The sequence below is a fragment of the Anoplophora glabripennis genome, unplaced genomic scaffold, assembly GCF_000390285.2.
Source record: "Anoplophora glabripennis isolate ALB-LARVAE unplaced genomic scaffold, Agla_2.0 scaffold347, whole genome shotgun sequence".
Classification (NCBI taxonomy): domain Eukaryota; kingdom Metazoa; phylum Arthropoda; class Insecta; order Coleoptera; family Cerambycidae; genus Anoplophora; species Anoplophora glabripennis.
In genome coordinates, this window is record NW_019416440.1 from 336,710 (window position 1) to 352,477 (window position 15,768).

At 35.3% G+C, this 15,768-nt stretch overlaps 2 protein-coding genes across 3 annotated transcripts; both read right to left on the reverse strand.

The window, feature by feature from the left end:
- Window positions 1–409: 409 nt before the first annotated feature.
- On the reverse strand, window positions 410–10,961 carry LOC108908378 (fumarate hydratase, mitochondrial). Of its 2 annotated transcripts, none has more exons than XM_018712411.1 (4): window positions 10,743–10,961; window positions 10,408–10,545; window positions 6,153–6,916; window positions 410–1,090 (listed from the first exon to the last, which is right to left on the reverse strand). In XM_018712411.1, exons 1-4 carry the CDS (start codon window positions 10,842–10,844, stop codon window positions 586–588), a joined length of 1,509 nt encoding a protein of 502 aa, XP_018567927.1. In that variant the 5' UTR covers window positions 10,845–10,961; the 3' UTR covers window positions 410–585. The 2 variants fall into 2 exon arrangements, with proteins under 2 accessions (XP_018567927.1, XP_018567928.1); XM_018712412.2 differs by lacking the exon at window positions 10,743–10,961 and adding an exon at window positions 10,635–10,694 and having other exon boundaries at window positions 10,408–10,572.
- A 1,078-nt stretch (window positions 10,962–12,039) lies between these two features.
- LOC108908377 (dnaJ homolog subfamily A member 2) lies at window positions 12,040–14,232 on the reverse strand. The gene is made up of 2 exons (XM_018712409.1): window positions 14,121–14,232; window positions 12,040–13,941 (listed from the first exon to the last, which is right to left on the reverse strand). The coding sequence occupies exons 1-2, from the start codon at window positions 14,187–14,189 to the stop codon at window positions 12,781–12,783; spliced, it is 1,230 nt and encodes a 409-aa protein (XP_018567925.1). The 5' UTR covers window positions 14,190–14,232; the 3' UTR covers window positions 12,040–12,780.
- Between the last annotated feature and the right edge of the window lie 1,536 nt (window positions 14,233–15,768).

Genomic DNA, 15,768 nt, shown 5'->3' on the forward strand with positions numbered 1-15,768 from the left:
GTATTGGTCCACTAGGTCGTAAATAATTTTTTACATGGCATTCTTATTAGTTTGGTGTCGAACGATGTTCACTTGGCTTTGCCAGTGCAGTCGAGAGCAGTGCTTGGCGCGGTTTAAACGTAAAAAACTTGACGATCGTGTGGTAATTATGGAATCCCGACGCATAGTTGCACTTCAGGAAGATTATTTACAAAAAATTAGAGAATATCGTCAGGAATATAGCTCGGAATATAGGACACCTACGGATACCGTAGAGTTTACGAGTTAAATATTTTTATGCGGTTCCAACTGATACCGCAACGACTATACCTGCAGTAAGATTTTTAGTAGACGATACCAGCCATGCAATGTTGGTTGCCTACGCTCGATGCTGGCGTGGCTCAAAATCGTTTTTGAACACTGCCACAAAATGTATATAACAATTTATTTCACGAAAACAGTCATCTACAGGAGATGATACTCCATACACTCTGTACAGTCGCAATTTTTACAAAAACTCTCGAGAAATACAACATTCATAAATACTGTAAATAAAATTCATATCATCTTATATACAAAACCGAAACAACCCCATCACGGAACGTCTTACTTGGGCCCCAACATCTCCTCGGGCTTCACCCACTCGTTAAACTGTTGCTCGGTGAGTATTCCCAGCTTTATCGCCGTTTCTTTCAATGTTGAGTTATCCTTGTGAGCGGTCTTGGCGATGAGGGCGGCTTTGTCGTAGCCGATATGCGGATTCAAGGCGGTGACCAACATGAGGCTCTCGTGGAGCAACTTATCGATTCTCTCCTTGTTGGCGACGATGCCGTCCACGCAATTGGTCGTGAACGCCTTGCAGCTGTCCCCAATCAATCTGATGGACCTGAGGACGTTGGCCACCATCATGGGTTTGAAAACGTTCAATTCGAAATGGCCGTTGGATCCGCCGATGGTGACGGCGACGTGGTTGCCCATCACCTGAGCGGCCACCATGGTGATGGCCTCGCACTGGGTCGGGTTCACTTTCCCCGGCATGATGGAGCTGCCCGGCTCGTTTTCGGGGAGGGCGAGCTCCCCCAGGCCGCATCTCGGTCCGGACGCTAGGAATCTGCGACATAATGATGTATTAATATTTCGTTGCAGTTGCGGTTGCAGGAGAAATAAAATTTAGGACTATAAAAAATTCACTTCATAAATTATAATATCTATAAAATAAAACAATTATAAATTCATTAAGTGTGAAGGGGTACATCCGAATTCTTTTTACTTCAGTACAAATGTTTATTTATTTTTGTACTGGTTTATTCTGTTATGCCATCATCAAGAAAAAAAAACACAATACAGGGTGTACCTAAATAAGTGTCGCAACGGAAAACTGTAAATTCCTATTGAAAAAAGAAACAGTTTCCTCTTCCATTATTCTGCCCGGGCTTTCGTTTTCGAGATACACGGTGTCAAAACTTTTTATCCCTACTTGATTATTTCTTATGGGGGTCACATGAAGAGCGTTGTCTATGACACCCCTGTCAATACGGTTGAGAATTGACCGGTAGGGTTGAAGCCACAGCGGAACAAATTAGAAATATCCATCAAACTATACAACGTTCATAGAAACATGATGCGACGATGTAATGCGTGCATTTAAGCCAACGGACATAACTTTGAACAGTTTTTGCAAATTTCAGTCGTTAATGTGATAAAAAATTATTTTTAAGTTTTTTTAAGTTAAAGTGACTTTAGAGCAATGAACCAAGAGAACTCTTTTTGTGTGAAATTCATTGGCACTTTAGAATTTGCTGTCAAATGTCAATTTTTCCAGTGGCGTAAAAGTTACAGGGAAAACCCTTACGATACGGTTCCTATGTAAAAATTGTCCAAAATTTGAGGGCTTTTCCTAAAATTTACGTGCTCCAGTGGCGGAGATACAGGGTATCAGGGGCATATTTTTCTAAATAAAATAGTACGCCACTGCTTTACGGTAACAACCATGATGTTTTCGGATTTGTCTTTCAATTTTTTACAAATTACTACTCTCTTGTGTTTTTCGAAAGAAGCCTGATTTTCGAGTAAAACTTAAAAATCGAACTGAGAACACACTTCGATATTCGAATATAATGCTTTTTAAAACTACATAGTGGAAAAAAAATTCCCACCCCCAGGAAAACACATTTAATTTCAATTACAAAATGATTTTTTGTTCTTATAAGCCTTATAACCTTTTAAAATTTTGATTATACTTGGTCAGCAGTTCCAACTACTAAATTCGTGTCAATTTTGAAATATTTGAAAAAAAAGGTTTTTAACTTTTAACACCCTGTATCTCAAAAACAAAGTTTAAAGACATTTTTAATTTTGCGAACTATACTTCTGCAAAAAATTAAGGGAGCAAAAAAATTTTTCGAATTTTTAGTGATATTTCAGAATGCTGTATCTCAGTTAAAAATGATCGTATCAAGGTTTTAAAAAAAAGCATTTTAAAGCGCCGAATGTCTAGTTTCCAGATTTCTTAATTCAAAATTTTTAGGAGCGACAGTCATCGCGAAATTCTAAGAAATAAGACTAAAAAATTTTTTTTAAATTTTTTGCGTTTTTTTCTCGGTCTACGGGCTTGGAAAAATTTTTTACACATAAATCATGATATGGAGTTGATAGCCTATTCATTCAGCTTTAATTTCTTTTTTTAAATTTTTCTCTACGTTAATTTGACACGGAGATATTCGACTACGAATACAAAAGCATCCTTTTGGCTTTAACCATCGATATCTCAGCAACTAATGATCAGACAGAATTTGACGGGCAGTTTCGAAATCTCGAATAAACTGCCTACAAGGCTATGTAGTGTTCTTGGAAGAAAAAAAATTTCTTTCATCCTCGACATTAACTTGAAAAAAGTGACTTTTTGACTTGTTTTGCTAAGTCGACCGCATCTTTGCTAATTTCGATGGAGTCTAATGCTTGTACGAATTTTTGCACCTCGATGTACCCCCAAAAACTCCATAAATGGGCAGAGCGATCTATCGAACGGTTTTTCCTGACCGCTTCATCAAAATTTCAGAAAAATTTAAAGGAGCAAAATTTACATTTCTGAGCACCCTGTAATGTTAGTAAAAATGAAAAATTTGATTTTTTTTCAATTCTTTCACATTTTTGTGTAAAAAATTTTTCCAAGCCCGTGGGCCGAGAAAAAGAACGCAAAAAATTGAAAAAAAAATTTTTTACTCTTATTTCTTAGGATTTCGGAATGACTGTCCCTCCTAAAAATTTTGGGCTAAGAAATCTGGAAACTAGACATTCGGTGCTTTAAAATGCTTTTTTTAAAACCTTGATACGATCATTTTTAACTGAGATACAGCATTCTGAAAAATCACTAAAAATTCGAAAAATTTTTTTGCTACCTTAATTTTTTGCAGAAGTGTAAGGAAAGAGAATAAACACCTGAATAAAAATAAACTCTAATTTACCCATTCACACTTACCACCGTTTAGTATTACAACTTACTATTGATATTTGTCAATAATAATAATAATTGTAAATTATTATTTTTCCCGTCTTCTTGTTCCCTGTGCGGTTATTATTAAAGACTTTTATCAGAATCTTAAATAATAAATAAACTGCGAAGTTGATTTTATTGTTATGGATTGCAAGAGGAAGTTTATTAACTTTTTGTCCATCAGTAAAGTTTTTAGTGAACACGAATACTTTTAACTGAAACCCGGAACCGAAGAATGATTGCAAAACCCAGTCTTCGGATCAAAATGACCTTGGCAACCCTAATTCGGGTCAATGCACAAACCTACAGATTTTTTTTTTATGATAAGCAGAATGCATTAATAATGGACCTTTTCAATCATCAAAACTGTCAAAAGTGAAATAGGGCGCTGTCCGTTTCTGTCCCACTTTTTGCAGTAAACAGAAACATTGCTAATTTTCATTACATTTCCAACAAATATTTATGCTAATAGAGTTTCGCACCTCAGTTTGTTTACTATTCAAATATTCTCTCCAACTTGATAATCGTCATGTAATATCGCTGGCGATTATATGTTTAATATGATTTCGTTGTTTACAAATAAAATTTATTTTGCAAATATCAAGTACCACGTAAATATTTGTTATATTTAATTTCATAACTGATAATTTAGGTTTAAGAGATACAATTTTAAAACAAACAAAACAAATCGATTTGTAAACAGAGTTCATCAAACCAGAGCTTAACCTTGGATCGACATGACAAAATAATACAATGTAACTTTATAATTCAAACGTAAATATTTCAAGTTGATATTTGCGAATATTAACAAATAACTAAATATTAGATAATAAAAACAAATCAAAGTGTATAATAGTAAAATGAAGAGATTAAATATACACAGAGCAGCTTAAGTATATAAAAATATTGCAAAAGATGATTCCTATGATACATGAATTAAAATTTTTTAAAGAACATGACGCGTGCCTGTGAAAATGCTTTTACGTTATAAGTGGTGGAAAATCTGAAGAAAAGGACTTCGATGCTATAGTAGGATCATATTCGATGCAAAGTAATAAATCATTGCCTGTCAAGGGATCCAGTGCGGTACGATTTTAAGGGGTTTAGAAATTGAATAATTTTTTTACTTACGAAAGACGAAATGATAAAGAAAGGCATCTCCCTTTATTCTAACAAACTATTTATTTTTTTTATTATATTTAAATCTAATTTACTATAAATCCAATTTGTTTTTTAAATTCCGCATATGTACTACATTTCACCTCTGTACGTGCCACTGTTGTTTACTTGTTTTTTGGAGGCGGTTTCTATTTACGACAAAGCTCGCCAGGTTAGTATTTGACTTATAACTGACCACCTCATACACTCGATCAAACAGAATATAGTGCGTATGAAGCGGTATTTTAAATTTTACATTCAATTTCATTTTAAATTTGAAATGGTTACGCTTCCTAAAAATGATGACACGATTCCTTTGATAAAAGCGACAATTTTTGCTCTACTTTGCATCGAATACGATCCTACTATAGTGAATATTTTGGAAATTCGATTAATTCATTTCATTTTTATATATTTCAAGGAAAAAAAAGGACTTTTCTAACCAGGCGTTTGCACATTAATATTTAATAATACAGTGCCAAGTCATGTCTATATATTCACTACGAAAAATAATCACAACAGTTTTTGGGTAAAAATAATTATTCAAATAATCGCAATATCTACAACAAGGTGTACCAGGTCGCATAATTTCTTTAATTCGACTTTTGTAAAAAAATATTTCAAACAAAAGTTTCGAGGGGGTCAAATTATGGTCACCTCGAATTTGACCTTGAAGTCAATTATCAAGGGCATTTCAAAGTCAACCTTGATTTTTTAAATGGACACCTATAATTATTTTCAAGAAAAATGTTTCATACAAAAGTTTTGTATTTTTTCGCACTGAATATGAAACTGTAATAAACATATGGGTTTTATTTATTTATTTACTTAATTAAAAAATCAAGGTTGACCTTGAAATGGCCTTGATAATTGCCTTGAATGTTAATTTCAAGGTCATGGTAATTTGATCCCTCCGAAATCTGACGACTACTGTTGGAAATATTTCTGCTTATTTCTTGAGCTATTAGCCTGAGAATTAAAATAGAACAATAAAAGTATAGCGCACTCTGGCGAGAATGAAGCATTTTCAAAAAAATTTTTCATACAACAGTTAAATATTTTTTCCCGTAGAATACGAATCTACAATAAAAAATATGGGTTTCCATTTAAAAAATTAAGGTTGACCTTGATAATTGACTTCCAAGGTCACCATAATTTGAGCCCCTCGAAACCTGATAACTTTTGTTCGAAATATTTTTTTTATAAATGTCCAATTAAAAAAATTATACGGCCTGGTACATTAAAATAAGAAAACCTTGTACAAACCAATGACACGACTTTTCGTCAATTATTTTTTGAACACCCAGTATACTGAAAACGAAGCATTCCAGGAAATGTTTGTACGACCTTTGTTATTTTTTTTATTAATTTGCGACAGAATCTGCTAATAAAGTATGACCAAGTATTTTAGTTACACCCTGTATAATTCCATAAAATATTAAAACACCGTGAAGACGTTTAAATAAATTTAATTGTTTTTTAAATAAATTTCAAATTAATTCAACAAAAACAGATAACTCACCTGATATCGTTGGCGATCTTCATGAGAGAACAAGCGACGACATTCAACGCCCCCGACACCTCGACCAAGGCATCGTGCGCGGCCAGAGCCTCAAACTTATTCGGGGCGGAAGTGAATGGCAAACCGGTCAAGTCGCTGATCTTCTTGGCGCACTTCTCCGCGAATCCCTTCCTCGTATTCAAACCGGTTCCGACGGCGGTGCCCCCCAAAGCCAACATGTACAACCTGGGAAGCGTCGCCTTGACTCTGTCGATCCCGAAGCACATCTGCTGGACGTACCCGCTGAATTCCTGACCCAGCGTCAGAGGTACCGCGTCCTGGGTGTGGGTACGTCCGATCTTTATGATGTTGGCGAACTCCTTGGCCTTTTTATCCAGGGAGTCGGTCAGCATCTTCATTCCCGGCATCAGGGTGTGCTCGATTTCCATGGCCACAGCTATATGCATGGCCGTGGGGAAGGTGTCGTTGCTGCTCTGGCTCTTATTGACGTGGTCGTTGGGGTGGACGGGTTCCTTACTGCCCAGTTTTCCACCGAGGATCTCGATGGCGCGGTTGCTGATGACCTCGTTGGTGTTCATGTTGGTCTGGGTGCCGGAACCCGTCTGCCAAATGACGAGGGGGAAGTGGTCGCAGTAGAGCTTGCCAGAGATGACTTCGTCGGCGGCTTTCGAGATCGCTTCCGCTATTTTGGCGTCGAGGCCGTATTCTTTATTGACGATCGCCGCCGCCTTCTTCAGGATGCCCATGGCTGTAATGACGGGGTACTGAAACACATAAGTCGTGACAGATTGCAAATTTTTGCAGTTAAAATGTGGCAAAGCGTAGCAAAAGTCAGTTAAATATACTAGTGGCATATTTAGAAATTTTAATTTAAGTACAGTTGAACTCGCTTATAACGAGCAGGGGATATAACGAGCACTTGGTTATAACGAGCAGATTGAAATGTCCCTTCCGAATTCCCTATGTAACACGTGTATTTTTGTTCGGCTATAACAAACTCGTATATAACGAGGGCTTGGCTATTACGAGCTTTGATTTTGGTCCCGCGCAACAGTGGTCTCGGCTATAACGAGTTATCGTAGAACCAGTTTTTACGCACATGACATCAAATGAACGCAAAAACTTGTTATGACTAGTAGAAATAACAACATATCCGATTTTGACGTCTTTGACTTAGTTCAGTACGACATGGTAGACGAAAATCTCGAAGTGGCTGAATTCCCAAATGAAATTCAAATCACACAATTAGCGATTAACCCATCAATAGATGAAGAAAGTGATGAAGAAGAGACGGGAAGCGATGAGGTTACAGTTCCTTCGACACATGAAGCCATCTCTGCGTTAAAAACCATAGTATCATACGTCGAATTCAAATATCCGGAAAACGAGCAGTTCTTAAATGCCGCTGATCGGTTGCAAAGAAATATCAGTCAGGAGATATTAAGCAAAAGAGTGGTGCAGAAAAATATTACAGAATTTTTTCGTTAATAATAAATGCTATGTAATGTAACTTACCTACAGTTATACGTATCTATGTTATGTAGATAAATAATATTATATGTTTGAAAATAAAAATACAAGTGCAATGCAGCTATAATTATGTGTCCAATAATGTTCAGCATAGTTGGCGACGGCGACGTCTATAACGAGCACTCGCGTATAACGAGCAAATTTTGCGTTCCCGTGAATGCTCGCTATAACCGAGTTTTACTGTATTTGTAAATCTGGACCTATTTTCGAAAATAATTTGCGTTGTCAGTATGATTATTTGGGCAATAAAACTGTTTGTGCTGTTAGATAAAGGATTGGAATAGGTAGAAATTTAAAATCGCACACCCTAGAAAATAAAATATAATTATTTTTATGGGATAAACGTTTTCAAATTTGTTGTCAAATGTTGTGATGAAAAGATGTTTTTCACTAAGTTGGTTAATCAGAAACAAATTCTGAAAATATTGTTGTCTAAAATCATATCGAAAATCTAAAAACTACTCGTTAAATTAATTTGACATTGCGATATCTGCCATTTTTTGCAATTTAATGTTCATGTTCAAAAATTCTAGTAACAAAAAACTCTAAAATGAAGAGTACAAACTAACCCAAAAAGTTGTTATTAATTAGCAGGTTTATAAATATTGTGCCTACAGAGAACTGAATTTCTGGAATATTCACACAAAAAAAAAATTCTAAGAGCTCATATTCATATTTTCGCCGTCATTCAATAATTAATACTACCTTAAACTGTTACAGAATTGTTACTTTAATTTCTTAAGGAACGAAAAAATTCTCTAAAGTATTTAAATTATTAATTCTAGTTCTTTTTAAATGACTGGCATTGATGTACAGAGGAAGCAGCAGATATGTAGACTTTAAAATTTATTGAGAACAGACTAGTGATACAAATAGTTTTAGTAAAAAAAATACCTTTGTCCCTTCAAACAAATTATAGTCATACAAGTTTTTTTGTACACACAGACAAAGAGGTGTAGGAAATTGCAATTGCATACTACTGAGATAGACAAGGTAAGTCAGATTTAATGTAGAATCCAAAAATATGTAAAAGAATATGTATTTTTGACAATAAACATAATTTTTCTAATAACATTTTTACTTTGAAAGAAAGTTATAGAAACATCTACTACTAGTAGTTTTTATATTTTCCGAATTAATAGAAAATTTTAAATAAACTTTGCTATGATTTTCTGCGGCTAACAGGATTTCCATAAAAATTATTCAAACAAGAAATCAGTATGTGTTCCACCAAACTAGTCTTGTTAGCTTTAATTCCACGATCATGATTTGAAAACTTGACACAGATTTGCTGATTTTGAAAATACAATGCAATCGATTATTATTCGACGGTGATTTTAAATTAATAAAAAAAAAATATCCCAATAATGAAAAGTAAAATAAGAAAATAGAATTTCCTGTGAATTTTGAAAATTTTTTATTTAGAGTTGCGAGTTTCAGCAAAATTCAGTTGGTTTTTTAAGTTTTACTCGAAAAACAGGCTATTTCCGAAAAACATAAGAGAGTATTAATTTGTAGAAAATTGAAAGACGAATCTGAAATATCATGGTTGTTACCGTAGAGCAGTGGCGTACTACTTTATTTAGAAAAATATGCCACTGATACCACTGGAGCATGTAAATTTTATGAAAAGCCCTCTAATTTTAGACAACGTTTACATAAATACGTGTGCCCAATTTCAAATTATTTCATTCACTAGTTTTTAAATTATTTAAAAAAATTTAAAATATTTTTTGAAGTTTAACACCCTGTATCTTTTTAACGAAGCCTCCTAGATAAAACTATAGGAAAGACCCCTTAAAATTCACCAAAGAATACGAGGTTTCATTTCTGGTCACCATTTATGAATCACCCTGTATATTATAAAAAGACCCATCACACCAATGGTCAATTAAAATTTGGGGCATAAAATCCTGAAGTTATAAAGTGCCCAAAACAAAATCTCTATTCTCCTTTAAAAATCAAACAAAAGCTTTTAAATTCTAATAACAAATCTGTAGCGTTTATATCTTGTTTACAAAAGTACAATGATAAAAATATCATTGCCTAATTGTTTAATGGAAAATTTTTATCAACTTTTATGAATAAATTCATGATATAACTGCAAATTTCAACCGACACACTTAAGTACGGCAATTTCAAGATTATTAACTCAGTTAACTTTCTCCTTTTCATTGCGAAATAAAGACGTACGACTTAATCAGTTGCAGACAGAATAAAAACAACAAATTAAAAAAAAGAACTCTTTCAAATTTATTTTAATTCACTTAAAAAAGTGTTTATGTTAAATGCAAATTTGAACCTTGCATCCTTAACTGAAGAAAATTACCAAAACAAACAAGTTTTTTATAACAATTGCGAAACTTGTTTATCGTTATGTTCATTGCAACATAAAAATTTCCATATAAAATTTTAACAGTTTAACAAATAAACTAGTTTTTAATTGCACATATTGTTTTGCTATAATAACCTGCATTCGCTACATGCACTGGCTTGATTAAATAGTTTTAAAGGAATGTTATTAATATTAATAAGTATTAATTTCTTAGTCACTTTCTATTTTCATCAAACTATAAAATATTAATGATTAGTTAGTGTTAGAAAGGATAATAAATGTTTCTGCATCTGTCAACTTAAATTTTTTATCATATTAATAATGCCTACTTTAAAAAGCATATCCAGAAAAATTCCAAATGATATTGTTAATAATAAATAAATAACTTACCGGCATCCGTTCAAATTCGCCTCCAATGGGGAAATTAATGGTAGACCTGACCGTTTGCGCCCCATAGTACCTATCGTTGGGCACCTTGAGTTCTCCAAAAGTATCCTTTTCTGTCCTGTAGTCTTTGCTAGGATCAGCCTGTAAACAAGCAGGACATGCACCTACCTATCAAATAATCACAAGAAAAATCATGTTTCTGTGTTAACAGAAACATGATTTTTCTTTACCGGATGCTTAAAAGACATGTACGCAATTCAGGAACCGATTAAATCAAACTAGAACAAACGTCAATTTAAAAATATTATCAACTGACACCTTGATGACATAACACTAACCATGGTAGACAGTATTCGAGGTGTGAAAGACTTCTTATAAATCTTCAAGAAAATGCCGACTCCAGTCGTCAACCGACTGTTATTTAGTCTTGAAAGAGCCATTATTTACTTAAATATTATCCTCACCCCTGACCCTTCACTTCAGCGGCAATAATCCTGCAGCGGAGCACCAAATAGCAGCCAGTTTTTGACAGTCGCCAATTTTCGCAGGAAACTTGAAAGTAGGGACTTTTGGTGTTGGCCTTGGTGAAAGTGATTGAAACAAGTGAACAGAAATATTGCGGTCCGTATGAAGACAATTATTTCGGGAACGGATAACAGTAATTCGATATTCACAAATAAATGAAAAATGAAATAGATGGCTCTAAAATTTGTTCATTTTTTTCCGGCACATAATTTTTGAGGTCTAAAGGAAAGAGAATAATTGAAAATATTAATTGTATAATTTGAATAAACCCTGCATATAAATTTTAGAATCCCTGATAAATGGCAAAGCACGCAGTGTACCATGTAATCATAAATGTGGATTACCTACATTATATTAGCTCTGTTCGCGGAGATTGTCAAATTAATCCGGGATCAATCAGAAGCAATCGTTTATCTACTTCTTTTACGCTACGCTTGTAGGAAATAGCACAGAAAGTAGCTGGATGACTGCTTCTGACTGATCCCGGACTAATTTGACAGGCTCCGCGAACAGAGCTATTATTACATAGTCTGTCAAATATGTGATTCGGCCCGATACCTAAAATGGCCGAATTTGAGTTCCAAGTTTTTGGCCAATTTGATGTATTGAAATATTTATTTGTCGACTCTTAGGGACTTTGTCCATAAACATAATATTTGGTTTTATAAACTAGTCCCGTTACCAAATGGTATACATGTGTGCATAAACCCAGATTAATTCAAAGTATAAATCAGTAACTCGGTGGATCTTTTAAAGTTTTCTTAGTAACTTTGTATTTCTATGGTGTCGGTATTTAAAAAATTGTTGTTGACAGCACTGCTAATTTAAATTTGATGTGATTGTCAGTTGAGTCGAGTAATAAAAATTCCAGTATCTTTAAATTTCGATGACACGGATGTTTTTGATATAGATTACATTAGTTTGCAGATAATTTTCTTACTTGTGATTGTGGTGACTAATTTACACAATTTTATCCTTCTCTTTTTTGATCTAGTTTCAAAAGGGCATTAATGCCAGTTGTTAAAAAAAAAGAATTACCAAAATAAGTTGGAGAAGCTACTAAAAAAAAATATTTTTATTTAGACGTCGAGGTTGATTAAAATTGCACAATGTGTGGTAATGTTTCTTTATTAATTTTACGGTACATGTACAGAATAACAGGCCCGTAATAACATATAATATTCATACGACGTGATACTGGAATGCTCCAGAATCGTTTTACAACCTTCCAAGTCCCTCGGAAACACTGAAAGGTAACGGATGACAAAACGGAGGTCAATAGTGATATGAAATATTTTTATACAAAATAAGTGTAAGAGTAAATTTCATATAAAAAATTATAAACGATTCAATTCATGTTAGAGAATTTTGTCCACTGCAACAGTAATTTGGAAAAGTTGAATTGAAAGTCCGTCTTGAATGAGACTGTAACAATAAATTAATGTCGTTAAATGATCAATCGCCATACCTCGAAGGAAATTGACAGAAGACGTGGAGTTTCGAGAGATACGGCAACCGACGCAGAGGTGTCCAGCTATAGATTTGAATAAGTCACAAAACACATTTTTACATTAAAATAATCTATAATTCTCTACGTAGAAATATGAGTTTACTATGATATACGCTGTTTATTATAATATAAATAAAAGCAGTTTATAAAAACACCTTGGATACTGACATATACGCTTCTCGACACTGCCCCGCAGGATCTCCCTCCGTCAAAAAAAAAAAAAATGGTCGTACAAAAAAAAATTAAACTCAATCTTTCTACAGATGTAAAGACAGTATCCTTATTTAGAAAGAAGCGCAGATCAACAGTACAGTATTTGCAATAAACTAAAAAGAATTATCCTATTGGTGAGCACATTGTATACCCGAACCGTGCATCTGATCCTCGTCGTCGCTGGCATACGCCTCGCCTCGCGCCCCCGAATGCGATCCCCTATCGCTGGGGTCGAAATCTTCCAAATTGACTTCCTCGACGTGATCTCCCTCGGGCATCACGAACGGGGTCCTCGGAGGAAGCAAGGTCTCCAGAGCCTTCAGGTTAGTCTCGTTAGTGAAGTGACTTTCAGGGAACTTAATCTCAAATGTAACGTATAAGTTGCCCTTCTCGAAGGGATTTTTGTAGTGGGGCATGCCCTCTCCGATCACAGCCTTTACATCGCCCGGTTTTATAACCTCGCCGGCGGGTTGTCTGATCAAAATATCACGTCCGTCTAAGTGGTGCAGGACAAAAGTGAAGCCGCATAGGGCTTCGGTCAAGGAAATGGTGTGTTTAACGTGCAAGTCGTCGTCGTTTCTCTGGAAACGTTCGTGTGGTTTTTGTTGCAAAATAATGACCACATCGCCCGGTTCCACGTCAGGTTGTTGGTCACCCTCGCCGCGGAAGAATATCTTCTGGTTCTCCCGCATGCCCTTGTCGATGTGCACCTCGATTATCTTCGTCTCGTTACAGACCTTCTTACCTCTGCAGGTGGGACAGCGGTCCTTTTCTTTGATTATCTCGCCCTCGCCCTGGCACTGCGGGCACCGGGTCTGCATCTGTTGCGTCATCCCCGGGGCTATCTGACGGTACGTCACCTTCAAGCCGCAGCCGTTGCATGTGTGGCACTTCTCTGTGTGTCCGCTTTTGCTGCCCTTCCCACCGCAAGTTGCACAAATAACGTTCTTGCTGAGCTGCAGTTTGGATGTCTTGCCATTGTACATGTCCTCGAGGGTTACCTTCAGGGGATGGATTGTGTCCTCGCTTCTTTGTTTTCTCCGCATTCCTCCTCCTCCTCCCCCAAACATGGAGCCAAACAAGCCCCCGCCGAAGATGTGGGAGAACATGTCGTCCGCCCCGAAGCCATCGTGGGCCCCCTCTTGCATTCCCTTCAGCCCTACCTTGTCGTAAGTCGATCTTTTTTTTGGATCGGAGAGGATTTCGTACGCGTAACTGATCTCTTTGAACTTATCTCCGGCTTCCGGGTTCTTGTCGGGATGGAACTCCTTCGCCAACTTCCTGTATTGCTGCGGAAAAAAGCACTAGGTGAAAACGTGCATCTGAATAAAATTCACGTTATTATTGGCCTTGGCAAAAAAGTACTTGTCATCGACCTTTGGATTACGCCATAAAGGGCTCGAAAATTTCTCGTGTCGGAATGACGGAGAACGCGTGTACGAATAAGGGGGTAAAAATTGAGTCTTACCTTTTTAATTTCGCCATCGGAAGCCGTTCTGCTAACTCCTAAAATATCATACAGCTTGTTGTCTGCCATCTTTCTAAACAAGGAATGAATGAAGGGACGGAATACGCTTGCGCAGGACTTCCTTCATACGCAGTAGGTGCCACAACGTATAATGCAGATTTCACTAATAAAAACTAGTTTCGAAAATTCTGCCAAATTCGAATGGCAGAGTTATCTATTTTGCTTTTTTGTCAATGAACGTCAGGGTATACACGTCAAAATTAATCAAAACAACATCAAATTAAACAAAAAATAATTCCAATTTTATAACATATTCCGCTTTATCCGTTTCTATGAAATAAATGATAATAAATCCATATTGACAACAAACAGTATGTTGATTCAAACATAGGTTACTCCCCTACAGAGATTTAAGCTAAATTACGTTTTACAGGGACTCTACAAGAGTAGGCTAACAATTTTTTAAATATTACCTAACCCGTGATTCACGAATATTAAAATATCGTCAAACATGAGACTGAAATATCCACGTACGTACTGATTTCGTATAGATACAGCTGATGCAACTCTTCCAAAAACATTTTCTTTTGTGATCGTACAGCCTGATCTTAGGCAACCAACTTGATCTGTTTGGGTAATGTATGTTGATTTAAATCCAAATCAAGCATCTTGACAGATTTAGTTTGAAGGAATGTCTTAATTTTCAGATTTAATTAAAGTGATTTAATTGAAAATTCCATTTTATATGTTTATAGTAAATTCATAAACTTGTATTTAAATCAAATATCAGTAGACCTCAAAAACCTCAAAGATAAAAGAATGAATACCTATATTGTATTATCAAATTATATCATGAAATTATATTTTGATACATATGAATTTTATATTATAAACTGCATATAAGTGCATTGTTGAGACGGATACGATTAGCAGAAGACTGTTAGGGACCAACAATTATGTAATTAATATGTAGACACGCGTTATTTATTGTGATTATTAATAACAAAATTGCTTATTGTTTCTTTACCAAGGTCTCTCCAAGCATCTACTTAAGAACCACTCAACCGCACACACGACGACCGATGGCGCAAAGCACTTACGTTTTTAATAAAAATTATTACCTGTGGCGAGTCATCCGTTATTAAAAAAAACAGAAACTTTAAATCTACTTTTCGAAAATAGAATTCCACGAATAAAGCTAATAAATTTTTATAAAATCTGGTCAAAGTTAAGACTATTTAACCGACTTTTTATTGTCTTTCGAAATCTCTTCGGAGTATGGACAATTCAGTATACCACAACATACAACCGGAAATTGAACATTAACATACAAAACTGAGAATATGATTGGAAAGAATTGGTTGAAAAAGCTCAAGTCTCAAGTGGTATATATACGTAAAGCGTAACACTACAACAAAGTACGGCTTTGGTTTAGAATATTGCACAAAATACACCATACGTGCTTTTATTTTGTCTTACGCTAAAATGTACACGTACGTGGAGAGGAAGCAAAATCCTTTCGATTTTACACATATATGCTTCAATTATTTGCAATTATTATTTTCACAGATATGTACGTGTTTCTGTGATGTCGCATTCTAATCGACAATTCGGTACAGTTGTGTTTTTAACAGCTTCCTATAGTCTG

Coding starts and splice junctions, on each gene's coding strand:
- LOC108908378 (XM_018712411.1), bottom strand. CDS start 10,844: ATGGCTCTTTCAAGACTAAATAACAGTCGGTTGACGACTGGAGTCGGC. Junction 10,546..10,742: donor CTCGAATACTGTCTACCATG/GTTAGTGTTATG, acceptor GCTTGTTTACAG/GCTGATCCTAGCAAAGACTA. Junction 1,091..6,152: donor AAGATCGCCAACGATATCAG/GTGAGTTATCTG, acceptor ATTATGTCGCAG/ATTCCTAGCGTCCGGACCGA.
- LOC108908377 (XM_018712409.1), bottom strand. CDS start 14,189: ATGGCAGACAACAAGCTGTATGATATTTTAGGAGTTAGCAGAACGGCT. Junction 13,942..14,120: donor CCGATGGCGAAATTAAAAAG/GTAAGACTCAAT, acceptor TTTTTTCCGCAG/CAATACAGGAAGTTGGCGAA.